The 14,924-nt window shown below is 43.2% G+C and overlaps 1 protein-coding gene across 5 annotated transcripts in view; it reads right to left on the bottom strand.

Annotated features, from left to right (window-relative positions):
- Window positions 1-14,924, bottom strand: part of CDK14 (cyclin dependent kinase 14) — a 628,470-nt gene that overhangs the window by 421,024 nt on the left and 192,522 nt on the right. For all 5 annotated transcript variants that reach the window (XM_073677399.1, XM_073677397.1, XM_073677401.1 and 2 more), the window contains one exon: window positions 6,482-6,561. In XM_073677399.1, the coding sequence (XP_073533500.1) occupies window positions 6,482-6,561 (80 nt within the window). The remainder of the gene's footprint in view (window positions 1-6,481; window positions 6,562-14,924) is intronic.

Here is a 14,924-nt window from a genome sequence, read left to right on the forward strand (position 1 = left end):
CGCTCGGTCACACAATGCCTGTACAATCATCATCAAAACATCTCTTCAGTTTTTGCTTCATCACGGAATTCACCGACCTTCGATGAATGGAACATAATGTGTTCATCTTACTCGCTTTTGTCATCTTTCCGTTGTCTTTGAAACGTAGGTTCATAAATACGCGAGATTTTTTTTTTTCCAATAGTGAGTTTTTTTCTCTTTTTTTTTTTCGCTTTTATAAAACACTCCAGGTAGTGCAGGTTTTATCATAGAGACCAGAATAAGTAAATCTCACACAAGAATAGGCTTCTGACATCCTTTATGCTGCTACAGAGGCATTTTACAGCTTTCTTCTCGAGTTTTGTTCTGTTCAACCGGTAATTGCAGTCTTACAAAGAGCGCCGTAGGTTGACTCGGCTGGTTACTCAATTTATACCAGAAAGTCTCCTGGTGGGGGGGAATTCAGCGAGTTTTTTTATTTTTTTTTTTTATTAAAACAATGTCCACAGAATAAAAGACAATAGCGACGATGATTAGACGACTTTCTAAGGTTTACATACACACAGATACACGGTAACAAAAAATAACAGGAGGAAGAACATTTCCGACAGCTTTATTGTTGTGTAGGAATTTTTTTTTTTCAAGGTAAAACTTCAAAGATTCTTTTTTTTACGAGGAAGGCAACAAGAAAATATCTAAAAGCCCCGTTCTATATATTGTGTCCTGCTACTTTGCATTCGGAAATGTAGCGCAGTAGACTACAAAGTGGAAACGGGAAAACGTAATTTATAAACAGAAAATGGCATAAGTCATGCTTTTGTTATAAATATTTTTCTATTCTTTTTTAGAAGAGCATACATAGAAATAATGGCGCCCCATAGCAAAAGTTCTAATTGGCCCTCCTTCTCACCCTCACTCCCCCAAAAAATATATTTAGCATAATAGGTGAGGTTACGACGCATAAGCACACTCACAAAAGGCCGGCCTCCCAACTTTTACAAACAGGTAAAGGGACCTGATCTGCGGTATGTACATAGAAATTGTGCCCCTACTGAAGCCCCTTATTGTTCTCACCCACTGTGATTCGCTTTTCATGCCCCCCATAGAGTATAATGTCCCCAAAAATGCCACCACACACACAGTAGCATACCCTCACAGAGAATGGCTCCATACAATTTGCCCACACAGTACCACTAAAAGCATAGTATGATGACCCCACAGTGACCCACAACATTGTATAATACCCCACAAAGTCCCCAACACAGTAGTATGCAACTAAAGTAACCCAACACAGTATGATGCCCCCTCAGTCCCACACACAGTATGATGGCCCAACAGCTCTCCTACACCGCTTAGTTCTATCTCATGTCTATTGCCAACTTTGTATGCAGCTCTCCTTGATATCTGGTGGGGAGGAGAAGTACTCTGTCTCTTCCTGGACATTGACTAGGACCCTTTTCTGTCCATTATCTCTTAGTCACTGTACCTGCAAGAGAGCATACACGACACGTCCTGCTATACAAGCAGAAAATACAGGAATGTGTCTTTTCAATCTGGTGATCCAAAGGATAGTTTTAAAAAGCAAAACCAAAAGCAGGTGTAAAATTAGAAAAAAATATATACAGTACAGACCAAAAGTTTGGACACACCTTCTCATTTAAAGATTTTTCTGTATTTTCATGACTATGAAAATTGTACATTCACACTGAAGGCATCAAAACTATGAATTAACACATGTGGAATTATATACATAACAAAAAGTGTGAAACAACTGAAAATATGTCTTATATTCTAGGTTCTTCAAAGTAGCCACCTTTTGCTTTGATGACTGCTTTGCACACTCTTGGCATTCTCTTGATGAGCTTCAAGAGGTAGTCACCGGAAATGGTCTTCCAACAATCTTGAAGGAGTTTCCAGAGATGCTTAGCACTTGTTGGCGCTTTTGCCTTCACTCTGAGGTCCAGCTCACCCCAAACCATCTCGATTGGGTTCAGGTCTGGTGACTGTGGAGGCCAGGTCATCTGGCGTAGCACCCCATCACTCTCCTTCTTGGTCAAATAGCCTTTACACAGCCTGGAGGTGTGTTTGGGGTCATTGTCCTGTTGAAAAATAAATGATGGTCCAACTAAACACAAACCGGATGGAATAGCATGCCGCTGCAAGATGCTGTGGTAGCCATGCTGGTTCAGTATGCCTTCAATTTTGAATAAATCCCCAACAATGTCACCAGCAAAGCACCCCCACACCATCACACCTCCTCCTTCATGCTTCACGGTGGGAACCAGGCATGTAGAGTCCATCTGTTCACCTTTTCTGCGTCGCACAAAGACACGGTGGTTGGAAAGATCTCAAATTTGGCTCATCAGACGAAAGCACAGATTTCCACTGCTCTAATGTCCATTCCTTGTGTTCTTTATCCCAAACAGGTCTCTTCTGCTTGTTGCCTGTCCTTAGCAGTGGTTTCCTAGCAGCTATTTTACCATGAAGGCCTGCTGCACAAAGTCTCCTCTTAACAGTTGTTGTAGAGATGTGTCTGCTGCTAGAACTCTGTGTGGCATTGACCTGGTCTCTAATCTGAGCTGCTGTTAACCTGCGATTTCTGAGGCTGGTGACTCGGATAAACTTATCCTCAGAAGCAGAGGTGACTCTTGGTCTTCCTTTCCTGGGGCAGTCCTCATGTGAGCCAGTTTCTTTGTAGCGCTTGATGGTTTTTGCAACTGCACTTGGGGACACTTTCAAAGTTTTCCCAATTTTTTGCACTGACTGACTTTCATTTCTTAAAGTAATGATGGCCACTCGTTTTTCTTTACTTAGCTGCTTTTTTCTTGCCATAATACAAATTCTAGCAGTCTATTCAGTAGGACTATCAGCTGTGTATCAACCAAACTTCTGCACAACACAACTGATGGTCCCAACCCCATTTATAAGGCAAGAAATCCCACTTATTAAACCTGACAGGGCACACCTGTGAAGTGAAAACCATTTCCGGTGACTACCTCTTGAAGCTCATCAAGAGAATGCCAAGAGTGTGCAAAGCAGTCATCAAGGCAAAAGGTGGCTACTTTGAAGAACCTAGAATATAAGACATATTTTCAGTTGTTTCACACTTTTTTGTTAAGTATATAATTCCACATGTGTTAATTCATAGTTTTGATGCCTTCAGTGTGAATGTACAATTTTCATAGTCATGAAAATACAGAAAAATCTTTAAATCAGAAGGTGAGTCCAAACTTTTGGTCTGTACTGTATATATACTTATTATATTATGATATATACATATATACACACACACACACACTGCTCAAAAAAATGGGAACACTTAAAAAAACAGAATATAACTCCAAGTCAATCAAACTTCTGTGAAATCAAACTGTCCACTTAGGAAGCAACACTGATTGACAATCAATTTCACATGCTGTTGTGCAAATGGAATAGACAATAGATGGAAATTATTGGCAATTATCAAGACGCACTCAATAAAAGGAGTGGTTCTGCAGGTGGGGACCACAGACCACATCTCAGTACCAATGCTTTCTGGCTGATGTTTTGGTCACTTTTGAATGTTGGTTGTGCTTTCACACTCGTAGTAGCAGGAGACGGACTCGACAACCCACAGAAGTTGCTCAGGTAGTGCAGCTCATCCACGATGGCATATCAATGTGAGCCGTGGCATGAAGGTTTGCTGTGTCTGTCAGCGTAGTGTCCAGAGGCTGGAGGCGCTACCAGGAGACAGGCCAGTACACCAGGAGACGTGGAGGGGGCCGTAGGAGGGCAACAACCCAGCAGCAGGACCGCTACCTCCGCCTTTGTGCAAGGAGGAACAGGAGCAGCACTGCCAGAGCCCTGCAAAATGACCTCCAGCAGGCCACAAATGTGCATGTGTCTGCACAAACAGTTAGAAACCAACTCCATGAGGGTGGTATGAGGGCCCGATGTCCACAGATGGGGGTTGTGCTCAGAGCCCAACACTGTGCAGGACGCTTGGCATTTGCCACAGAACACCAGGATTGGCAAAGTCGCCACTGGCGCCCTGGGCTCTTCACAGATGAAAGCAGGTTCACACTGAGCACATGTGACAGACGTGACAGAGTCTGGAGATGCCGTGGAGAGCGATCTGCTGCCTGCAACATCCTTCAGCATGACCGGTTTGGCAGTGGGTCAGTAATGGTGTGGGGTGGCATTTCTTTGGAGGGCCGCACAGCCCTCCATGTGCTCGCCAGAGGTAGCCTGACTGCCATTAGGTACCGAGATGAGATCCTCAGACCCCTTGTGAGACCATATGCTGGTGCGGTTGGCCCTGGGTTCCTCCTAATGCAGGACAATGTCAGACCTCATGTGGCTGGAGTGTGTCAGCAGTTCCTGCAAGATGAAGGCATTGAATCTATGGACTGGCCCGCCCGTTCCCCAGACCTGAATCCGATTGAGCACATCTGGGACATCATGTCTCGCTCCATCCACCAACGTCATGTTGCACCACAGACTGTCCAGGAGTTGGCGGATGCTTTAGTCCAGGTCTGGGAGGAGATCCCACAGGAGACCATCCGCAACCTCATCAGGGGCATGCCCAGGCGTTGTAGGGAGGGCACACAGGCACGTGGAGGCCACACACAATACTGAGCCTTATCAGGAGCATGCCCAGGCGTTGTAGGGAGGTCATACAGGCACGTGGAGGCCACACACAATACTGAGCCTCATTTTGACTTGTTTTAAGGACATTACATCAAAGTTGGATCAGCCTGTAGTGTGTATTTCCACTTTAATTTTGGGGGTGACTCCAAATCCAGGCCTCCATTGGTTAATAAATGTGATTTCCATTGATGATTTTTGTGTGATTTTGTTGTCAGCACATTCAACTTTATACAGAACAAAGTATTCAATGAGAATATTTCATTCATTCAGATCTAGGATGTGTTATTTGAGTGTTCCCTTTATTTTTTTGAGCAGTGTATATATTATATTATATATATAATTAAACAATAGTCTGTGCTGAGGCTAAAATTGGGGAGTCCTTCATTTAGAACTTTCTTAATTTAAAGGGGTTGCCTAACTTAATGAGGACCTGTCACCAGGCTAAAAGTGGCTAGTTTTTGAGCTAATTTTATTCTTGCTGCTCCCCTGAGTATTCAGGGTGTTTTTTTTTTAAATCCGTGATACAAATTTAAAGATATGGGCCTTTTTATTTAATGTAAATTTGTATGGTCTTTATGTGAGCGTGGTTCATTGGATCCTCAGGGGCGTGACTTTAGGCTGCTCTGCATTATTATCCTGTGAGCTGCGCCCCCTTGTAGTGACCATAAAAATGATCACTAAATAAAAAAGCCCATATCTCGGGAATGGTCTGGTGGATTTAAAGAAAACAAAAACCAGAATACTCAGGGGAGAAGCAGGAAGAAAACAAGAGCTAAAACTGAACACTTTTGAATTGGTGACTGTTTTTTCCTTTACCAAAGTAGGGAATTCTGAGTTAACAGTTTTGTTCAAAATTCCCATTTCTTGAAAAAAGGTTTGAGACCAATAAGTTTCTGTTCACCTCTGTTTTATAAGCCCTGTCACAAATAGGAAGAAATAGCACATAATGCTAAACAATTATTACCAGGTTTCCCTACAGATTAAAGGTAGGGGTCACTTTGTGATTTGCTGAATGTCAAGAAGCCTTTAAGGGAATCTGTCAGCCATTTTTAGCTATGTAATCTGACAGCAGCATTATGTAGGGATAGAGACCCTGATTCCATCGATGTATCACTTAGGTTACTGGGTGCAGCAGTTGTGATAGAATCACAGTTTTCTCTGCTGCAGATGTTGCAGAGCTGGGAAGGCTGAGACCTATATTACCCCGCCCACACCACTGATAGGCTGCTGTCTGTGTACAATGTATCAGTGCTGGGGGCGGGGTTGGGCCAGGTGGCACAAGACACTTGGTCCTGTAGTGATAATTTCCTGCTGATAAAACACTGATTATATTGAAACAACAAAACACATCCCAGTAAGTGATACATCACTGGAATCAGGTTATCTGCCCCTGCATTAAGCGGCTATTGGATTACATAGCAAAAACCTGCTGACATATTCCCTTCAATCACAGAATTAAACATAGAACTCATCCTTATACTATAATTGTATCAAAGTCAGTACAAGGTATTGGAAAATGTTTTTTTTAACCAATTCTCAATTTCAAATTCATCCTGCAAACTTCCAAAATCTCGCATATATTTTATCTGAAGCATCATGATTTCAGCTACGTTGCCTAAATTATTTTGACAGAGGACCTACATCTAGAAGGTTTACAGTATATAAACCTAATATAAATGCATCATATGTAGCCAAAGGTAGTGAAATGGTGGCCACAGAGTCAACATAGATTACCATGGATTGTAAAACCCACAATGGAAGAGATAGACGGCAGACAATTGTGTCATCGTGATTTTTGGACGTTTGTCAAGTGGCAAATTTATTACGAAGTTCTAGAATATTTGTCTCAGAAAAGACGGAGGTGTTATCTTACCTTCCCTGATGGCAGTGAATGGAGTTCCCTCCTCTTCTTGAAGTCTTATCACCTTCAGTGCCACCAACTTTCCATTCACTCTGAAACAAGAGGAGTCGCGATTACACAGGCGAGTCGTAAAATGCCTGACATTTTATTGTGTCAATGTTTATGGTGTTGTAAAGTAAAATGACAATAATTGATCAAAGAAAAATCTGATTAATTATGTTGCCAGAATTGAGGACAATAGCTTCCGCAGCAATGATCTCATCCGGACCGGAAGTGACGACGTCACAACCACCAGTGACCTGACCGCTAAGGCCGCTGATTGGCTGCAGGTTCAGATGATTGGTGGTCGACACGTCATCATTTCTGTTCCAAAGCTGAATCGGGAAGAAAGATTCCATGAATAAATATGCTTTCTTTTAGGGCGCAAAAAACATACATATATGAAGATGTCACGTTCGGGTCATGATAGCCGCCGGCCAGTCCCTGCATTGCTGCCCGATGTCGGACCATTGTACATATTGGTCTGCCTGCGCCCTTATTCTGTTATTAGGGTGGCTTCCCCTTGGTAAAAAAAAAAAAAAAAAATGATTTGTGCGGCCATAAGAGATTGTACCCAGGACATTGACGAATCCTAGCAGAGTACAATGTGCGCACTGTCAGGATTCCCCTTTGATTCTAGCTCAAGAGGTTCTTGACTAGTAACTTTGACATGACGGGACAAATGGCAACTTTTCCCACTTCTGTCGATGTTCTATTGAGAGAAGAAGAGGATGAGAAGTAGATGGTACGTGACCAGAGTTATACAAATCACATAGTGACGTCTGCTGGAGCTGGAATTAGTGGGGAATCCTGACAGTGCGCACATTGCACTCTGTTAGGATACGTCACTGTTAGGATACATGGAGCCCAAAAAACTCCTTTAAGGTGTCATGTGCCAGGCACAAGCAGGCATATTAATCACTGCTTCATCAAAAAAGGCATAGATGTACATGATGAAAAAATCGTTCTACTTTACAATTTACTGCGCGGAAAATATATGGAATATTTTGTACAGTTTTGGGCACCAGTGTAATAGAAAGACATTAAAGGGAACCGTTCATCTCCGATAAAGCTATTAACCTGCAGATATAGGGGTTATTCTGTAGGTTAATAGCGTTATGAAGATGCCCGGGGTACCACACGATCAGTTCAAATGAACTTTAGTTCTCACAGTAGCCGCCGGCTTTCAGTCATGCAGGTGAGCTGCAGTTACCCCTCACAGTATTGAGAGCGACGGCTTTAACTACACTTTGGCACTGACAGTTTGCTCTATACTGATCCACTGCTGAGCCGACAATCAGTCAGTGCCGGGCGGTGCTTACAGCCGCTGCTCAGTCCTGTGAGCAGTCACTAAGTACTCCGGGCACGCCTGTATAACTGAAAGCCGGCGGCTCCCGGGAGAAATAAAGTTCACTTTCTCCCCCAGGTGCCGCACTATCAGTACTGTGGACAGGCACCTCCATAACGCTATTAAACTGCACAATAACTCTATATCTGCAGGGTAATAGCATCATTGGACCTGACAGGTTCCCTTTAAAGGAGTTTGAGCTGGTTCAATGGTAGGCAACTAAAGTAATAAATAGAATGGAACAACTACAGGGCCGAGAAAGATGATCAAAGTTAGAGAGTATTGCGGAAAAAAAAAGATGTCTGAGGGGCGGCCTAATAAGTATAGATAAATATAACCAGAGTAGATTGCGCCCTCTCACAGAGTGGTGACAAAGGGACATACAATATGTCTGAAAGAAAAAAGGATTCTACACCAACATGGAAGGAGATTCTTTACTGTAAGAGCAGTGGACTATGCTGAGAAATGGTAAATTAAAGGTGCCTTCGTGCCTTTCTAAGGAGTAATAATATTACAGGTTATAGATATCGGGTATTGATCTAGAAATCCATTTTCTTTTCTTTACATTTTTTTACTCTTCTTCTGGATTAACATTGCAGGATATTCAGCTGAACTGGATGGAAGTATAAAAAAAAACAAAAAACCTGAGCTTTACTCACCTTTGCCAGGCACTGTTCCTACCAAGTCCCTGCCGCTGCTCCCATCGACAGCGCTGCAGTCATTCATTGAGCTCAGCGACTGAGTGGCTCATGTCATCTACTGGAGCAGAGCTGATAAACACATTGATTGGCAGCAGCGCTATGAATGTGATGTCAGCACTGCACACAATAACAGACACTGGAAGCAGCGGTGCAGACTCGGTGCTGGACCGGGAGAGAAAGAGTAAATCACAGTTTTGTTTGTTTAAAAAAAAACAATAACAAAAAAATTACAGCCTGGGAAGAAAGATTTTCTAAAAAAAAAAGGAAGCCCCTTTAATTCGGTCGTATGCATGAGGCCTGAGCAAGAACTGTAGTCATCATCAGAACATGGAGAACAAAGCAATTATAATAACAAATGACACTAAATACTATTACACGATGGTTTCCCACATCACAGGGCAGAACATACGGGGAAACTTCAAAGAAATTACTGGAATTCTAAATCATAAAAGGGAAAAATCTTTCCTGACCACAAAATAATAAAAAAAATATTTATGAAAGTCTTGTTTTTAAAAGCAAATATTTGACTTTCCCCGAATTGCTATGAAATATTCAGAATAGAGATCTACTGAAGCTCTCCCATTACCATCCATTTATCAGCCGCAGAGCTGAGACCTTAAATAATTTCCCCTGCAAGCAAGAAATGGGCGATAAAAAGGGATCTGTGCAGTCCGCGACGGCTACAATGGAGAGGTCTACTTGGGCTTCTTCTCAGAGCTCTACATCCACATGGAGAAGACTCAACTCTTACTTCTAATTGGCATCGCTGGAGACATCTCAGAGGATCACCGACATTGTCTGAGGCTCTGCTCACATATGGGTTTGGCATATTGGAGGTAACTATCAAAGATATTACTTGACATATACCTTTGATGGATCCATAGATCTCCATACACAAAGGGTGAGACCTTTTGGGATATGCTGGGCCTGTATGCGTCACCATAGGTGTTTGCAATATTTTTCACAGCTGTGCGGTTTGGTCCAGACATGTGCAGTTTTATTCCATTCAGAAAACTCCAAGGGATTCAAAAACCAAAAACAGACTTTTCTAGACACACAGATATCACAACAAATAAACCGTTCATTCAAGAGGCACATTGGTCAGTGCAGGCACACCTGACAGATTACAGTCCTTTCTCCCGGAGCAAACTTCATACATAGAAAAGGTACAATCCCACCAATCTCGGTATGCAATTCAGCCCAAGCTCCAGAACCAAACAGAAGTGTTCAACTCCGGGCACAACTCACACTGAATAGGCTGCATCTTCCACACAGTTCTCTGCAGCTCCAACACACAGACTGCTCAGCCTTCCTGGCTGACCTATGCAGTCTCCATTCAGAGGGAGACTCTGGCTTGTCTCTCTCCCAGCTACATCTCACATTTTGGCTGGACACTCGCCAAACAGCACACTTGACTCTGCTCCAACCAGCAGACTGACACACCTAGTGAACACAGGCCCTGGTCCCGAGGAGGAAGACGAGGAGGTTACGCTGCGTCCTATGGCGCAGACACCGAGTGATGCAAGTATGAGGAGTGACCAGCAGTGAACGTGGGTCTGCAGCTCGCAGGGGCGGCAAGGGTTGCCTAGCCTGGGCCTTTTTTTGAGACCGCAAAGGATGAGCCAGCTCACATTATCTGAAAACTTTGAGATAAAAAACTCAGTAGAAGTAAAATGTGCAATAATTTGACTACTACATGCATGAACCTTCACATGCGCAATCAACATGCGTTACTCTGGCAATCTCACCGCGATAAAATGCAGACCACAACAACCATCAGCTGCCCCATCAACCGCATCCGCTGATTCTTCCTCCTCCTCTGTTACCATGCCAAGTATTGGCACAGAGGTCTCCCACCGCAAAACTTCTCGTTCTCTACCTGCTGACTATGTCAGGCTGAGTGAGAGCCTGTCAGCTGTCAGCTGTAAAGGAAGCGGACACGCCTGCTGTGTTTGTTTCACCAAGCACACCACACGTTTCTCAATCCACCGTAACATGTCCCCCAGTACCTCACTCACGGTCCAGCAGTTTGTCCGTTTCACCGTACTCCGTCCACTCTCAACACCGCAGCCAGCCCTCGGTCCCGCATTTGTAATCACGTAAAAGATTGTTTCGTCCCACACATGACAAAGCTAAGGGTGGAAATCCACCATCTTCAATCTGTTGGCCACGGAAATGGTGTTGTTACGCCCTAATTTTTTGAACTGTTAATAACACTCCTGTATGGCTGCTTTTTTACTGAGGAGGTAACCGAAGAACCTGGGGGAAACCCCCGCAAACACGGGGAGAACATACAAACTACTTACAGATGTTGTCCTCTATCATCATAAAGGAGTTAGCTCGTTGTCTAGCAGACCAACCATCACTGCTGTCTACCTTGTGAACATTGTGTTGAAGCTTGCAAGGTGTCACGGGTTTACCGTGACAGAGAGGAGCCAGAATACCGCAGTGTCTGATTCCTCCCACTCCTGCAGTCATTAGAAAGATTCATTTCGCCTTCATATTAAATCGTTGCAGGGGTCAATCTCCTCAGTTGTGACCTCCTGAAAGCTTAAAGTGATTTAGGCTCTCGACAGATTTGTCCCGTGCATCTCCCCTACTGTGATAACGCTGTACCCCAACACATCAGACTGTCGCCTAACGTGGAAACCTTAAAAAGTAAGCTGAAGACCCACTTCTTGTGACAAGCGTACAATCTGCGGTAACCCTCGCTCCAGCATACCGCTGCACAACTAGCTGTACCCCCACCTACTGTATCCTCACCCATCCCTTGTAGATTGTTTGTGCGCCCTGTTGTGTATGCGTTTTTTTTTTTTTGTCCCCCCATTGAATCCTATTGTGTTTGGAAATGTTCATCGAAATGTTTAATTGTTCGGCGAACATTTCCGAACCGAACATTAAAACATTCGCTCATCTCTAGTCTTTAAAGGATTGGAAGTTGCGTGTTGAATGATATCGAGACATTAGTTCGGAGATGTATGGAGGAGACAGATTATGGACGGCTTTATAGGTAAATGTTAGTATTTTGAACTGGATACGCTGGGGATTTGGGAGCCAATGAAGAGATTTGCAGAGGGGAGAAGCGAAGGAGACACATGATCTAGTTGGGCAGCAAAGTTAAGAACAGACTGGAGAGCTGCGAGAGTGTTAGCAGATAGGCCACAGAGGAGGACATTGCAGTAGTCCAAGTGGGAAATGATGAGGGCATGCACTAACATTTTAGTAGATTCAGGATTGAGGAAAGGACAAACTCTGGAAATATTTTTGAGTTGGAGGCAGCAGGAGGTGACAAGAGCTTGGATATGCGGTTGGAAGGACAGGGCAGAGTCAAGGGTTACTCCGAGGCAGTGGACTTCCAGTACTGTAGAGAGCGTGGTGTCATTAATTGTGATTGAAATCCTACCCACTTTGCTGAATCTGTAGGACGCAGAATTTTTGATGCAACAAAAATATGCAGCGTTAAAAACGCAACAAAAGCTCCTTGTGGGCACACAGCCCAGGGTGCAGAAAATCTGCAACATCAGATACCTATCGTGGGAACATGGCCTTAAGGTATGTGCACACATTGAGTATTTTTCTGCACCTAAAAACAGAGTGTTAGCAGGAAAAATGCTGCCTAAAATAAGACTGTTTTTTTTTTATCTGCATTTTTTATGCATTTTTTCTCATTCATTTGAAAGTGTGACAATTGCTGCAAATATGCAGAAAGAATTGACACGTTGCATCTCGGCAAAAATACACGTGGAAAAAAAACCTGCAGCATGTGCATGAGATTTCAGAAATCTCATTGATTATGCCGATGCTGTAAACCTCTGCACCTCAGATCCAAAACGATGGACATGTGCCCTTCCTGCCTCACCCTCATCTACCTCATTAACAGGAGACCTCTTCTTCCAAGGTTTAAGGTCATCCACAACCATTGAAGAAGGAAGATAGGGGACACTAAAATACTGATTTCAGCATAATCTTTAATGCTATGCATGCTTTTTTTTGCAAAAATTACTAAAAAGTAGTTTAATGGAATTTTTACTAAAAAAATGGCAAACAATTATATTGCATAGGAAGAAGCATTTTTGGAACACTGAGCTTGGGCAGAATAGAATTGGGCTTTTTTTCCCGCCCAAGCAAAACTCAGAATAATCCATAGGTTATTTAAAAGGTAATTCCTTCGGATACAGGAATACAGCTCTGGAGTCTGTAATACAGACTGTATTTAGGGACTGGTTCAAGTTTGGTGATGTATTTACAAAGGTCTCATTCAGACGTCCGATTTTCTCACGAGAAAAACAGACCGATTATTTTGTTCAGAATTTGGTCCGAGCGTCATCAGTTTTTCTTGTACGTGGAGAAAAAAGTTTCTCAGTCTTCTCCTTTGTGACAAGTCACATGAGTGCAGTCCGATTTTTTCATAGACCCATAGACTTTCAATGCAGATTTTGATCCGACGCTCAGATCAAAAATCAGACATGTCTCCGCAATTTTCTGTGGACTGCTCAGTTACGGACATGTGAATGGCCAAATAGACGATCACCGGTGCGAGTGCTATTCATGAAAAACATGGAGAGCACTCGTACATAAAAATCGGACGTCTGAATGAGGCCTTAGGGTATGTGCACACGATGCAGAAATGAAGCAGAAAATTTCTGCATCTCCCTGGCAGAAAAAACGCATGCAGATTGTACATGCGTTTTTCCTGTGGAATACATGCGGATTCACATGCGTTTCCGCATGTGGATTGACAAGCGCTTTCCAGGCGATTTTAGCATCACTTGGAAAGTGCTTGACAACTAGGCCACACTATATAAATCCATGCAAACTGCATGGATTTATATAGTGTGACCCGAGAGACTGGTAAAAATAAAAAATAAATGTATACTTTACCCTCTGATGGCCCGCGCTGTCCTGCTCAATCCGTTCTCCCTCGCCGGCAACTTTGAATTGAAAGACCTGCCGACGTCAGCGTCACGTGACCCGTCACATGACTCTGACATCAGCGCAGGTCCTTCAACTCACTGCAAAGTGCCGGGAACCAAGCAGGAGCGGTGCGCGGGAAGACAGAAGGTAAGTATACATTTATTTTTTATTTTTTTCTTGTTTTTACAGCTTTTTTATGGTACCTGGGTGTGGAGGAGAGTCTCATCTTCTCCACACCCGGGTACCATCCGCACATTAGAACGCGCCAATAGCGCAAGTACAAATGCAGTCTTGCGGAATTGGCGCGTTCTAATGCAAGTCAATGGCGGCGAAAACGCCACGTTTACGCAAAATTAATTGACATGCTGCGGATTTTTGAGCGCAGCGTTTACGCTGCGGAAAAATCCGCATCATGGGCACAGCACATGCGGATTTCAATTGGGGAACATTGCTGCCCTTCTACCATGCGTTTTTAATGCGTTTCCGCGGCGTTTACGCAACTGCAAAAACGCCGTGGAAACGCATTAAAAACGCATCGTGTGAACTCAGCCTCACTCAAGTTTTAGATAAAATATTTATACTCAGTTTAAAGAATTTTTAGAATATTTAATGGTGAACAATTTAACACCTACTTGATATTTTCTTTGCCTATCAGAAATATGTCATAGGTTCCACCACTTAGCAGCTTCTCATTTGGTGCAAGCCCAGTAGTTATGGGATTTTTTTTTAGGGAGGTGAATGTCTGAGAAACTGATGCAAAAATTTACAGAATTGCAGATAGCGTCCTAAAGGGAAAGGTATAATCCCCAAGCAAGGTGAGAATCACCGCTGGGTCCTAAAGAGAGAGGAATCATAAAAGGATCAGGGAGAGGTTTGTAACGCAGTGACCTTCTACAACCGCACACCGTATGACTGTCTGTCAACCCTGACACACCCGTAACAGGTCTTGATCGGTTTGGATCATGCTAAAGAGGTTCTAATCCTGCCAACGGGGGTCGGAAAGTAGTGCATTGCTATCCGTTAATGTTAAACTATAGAGATTAGTGAATTGATCAGAAGAAAATTGAATTAAATGCAAATTTTATGAAATTCACAGATCCTGGCGAATTTAAACCATATGTGATTTGCTGTGCACAAATCCCCACCCAATAAATGCCCACCCCCATTCTACACAAAGCTCAATATTGAAAAGGCTGACAAGACCTCAGGTGTGGCCATGTGGGCTTCCATATAATGATTATAGCCAATAAGAATGGACTATCATAAGGCCCTTTAAAAGTCGAAGCAGGGAATGCAGCAGATCTTTTGAAGTGAATCTGGATATTGAAATGACGTCACAACTTAGCCACAGAGATAAGAAGAGAAAGTCATAAAAGATTGAAGAAATTGTACAGATCGAATGTGACAGCACAGCTACCATCCATTTATCCATAGCCATATATACTCCTCAAGA

The sequence above is a fragment of the Phyllobates terribilis genome, unplaced genomic scaffold, assembly GCF_046119375.1.
Source record: "Phyllobates terribilis strain yellow unplaced genomic scaffold, ASM4611937v1 Scaffold_4__5_contigs__length_816908805, whole genome shotgun sequence".
NCBI lineage: Eukaryota > Metazoa > Chordata > Amphibia > Anura > Dendrobatidae > Phyllobates > Phyllobates terribilis.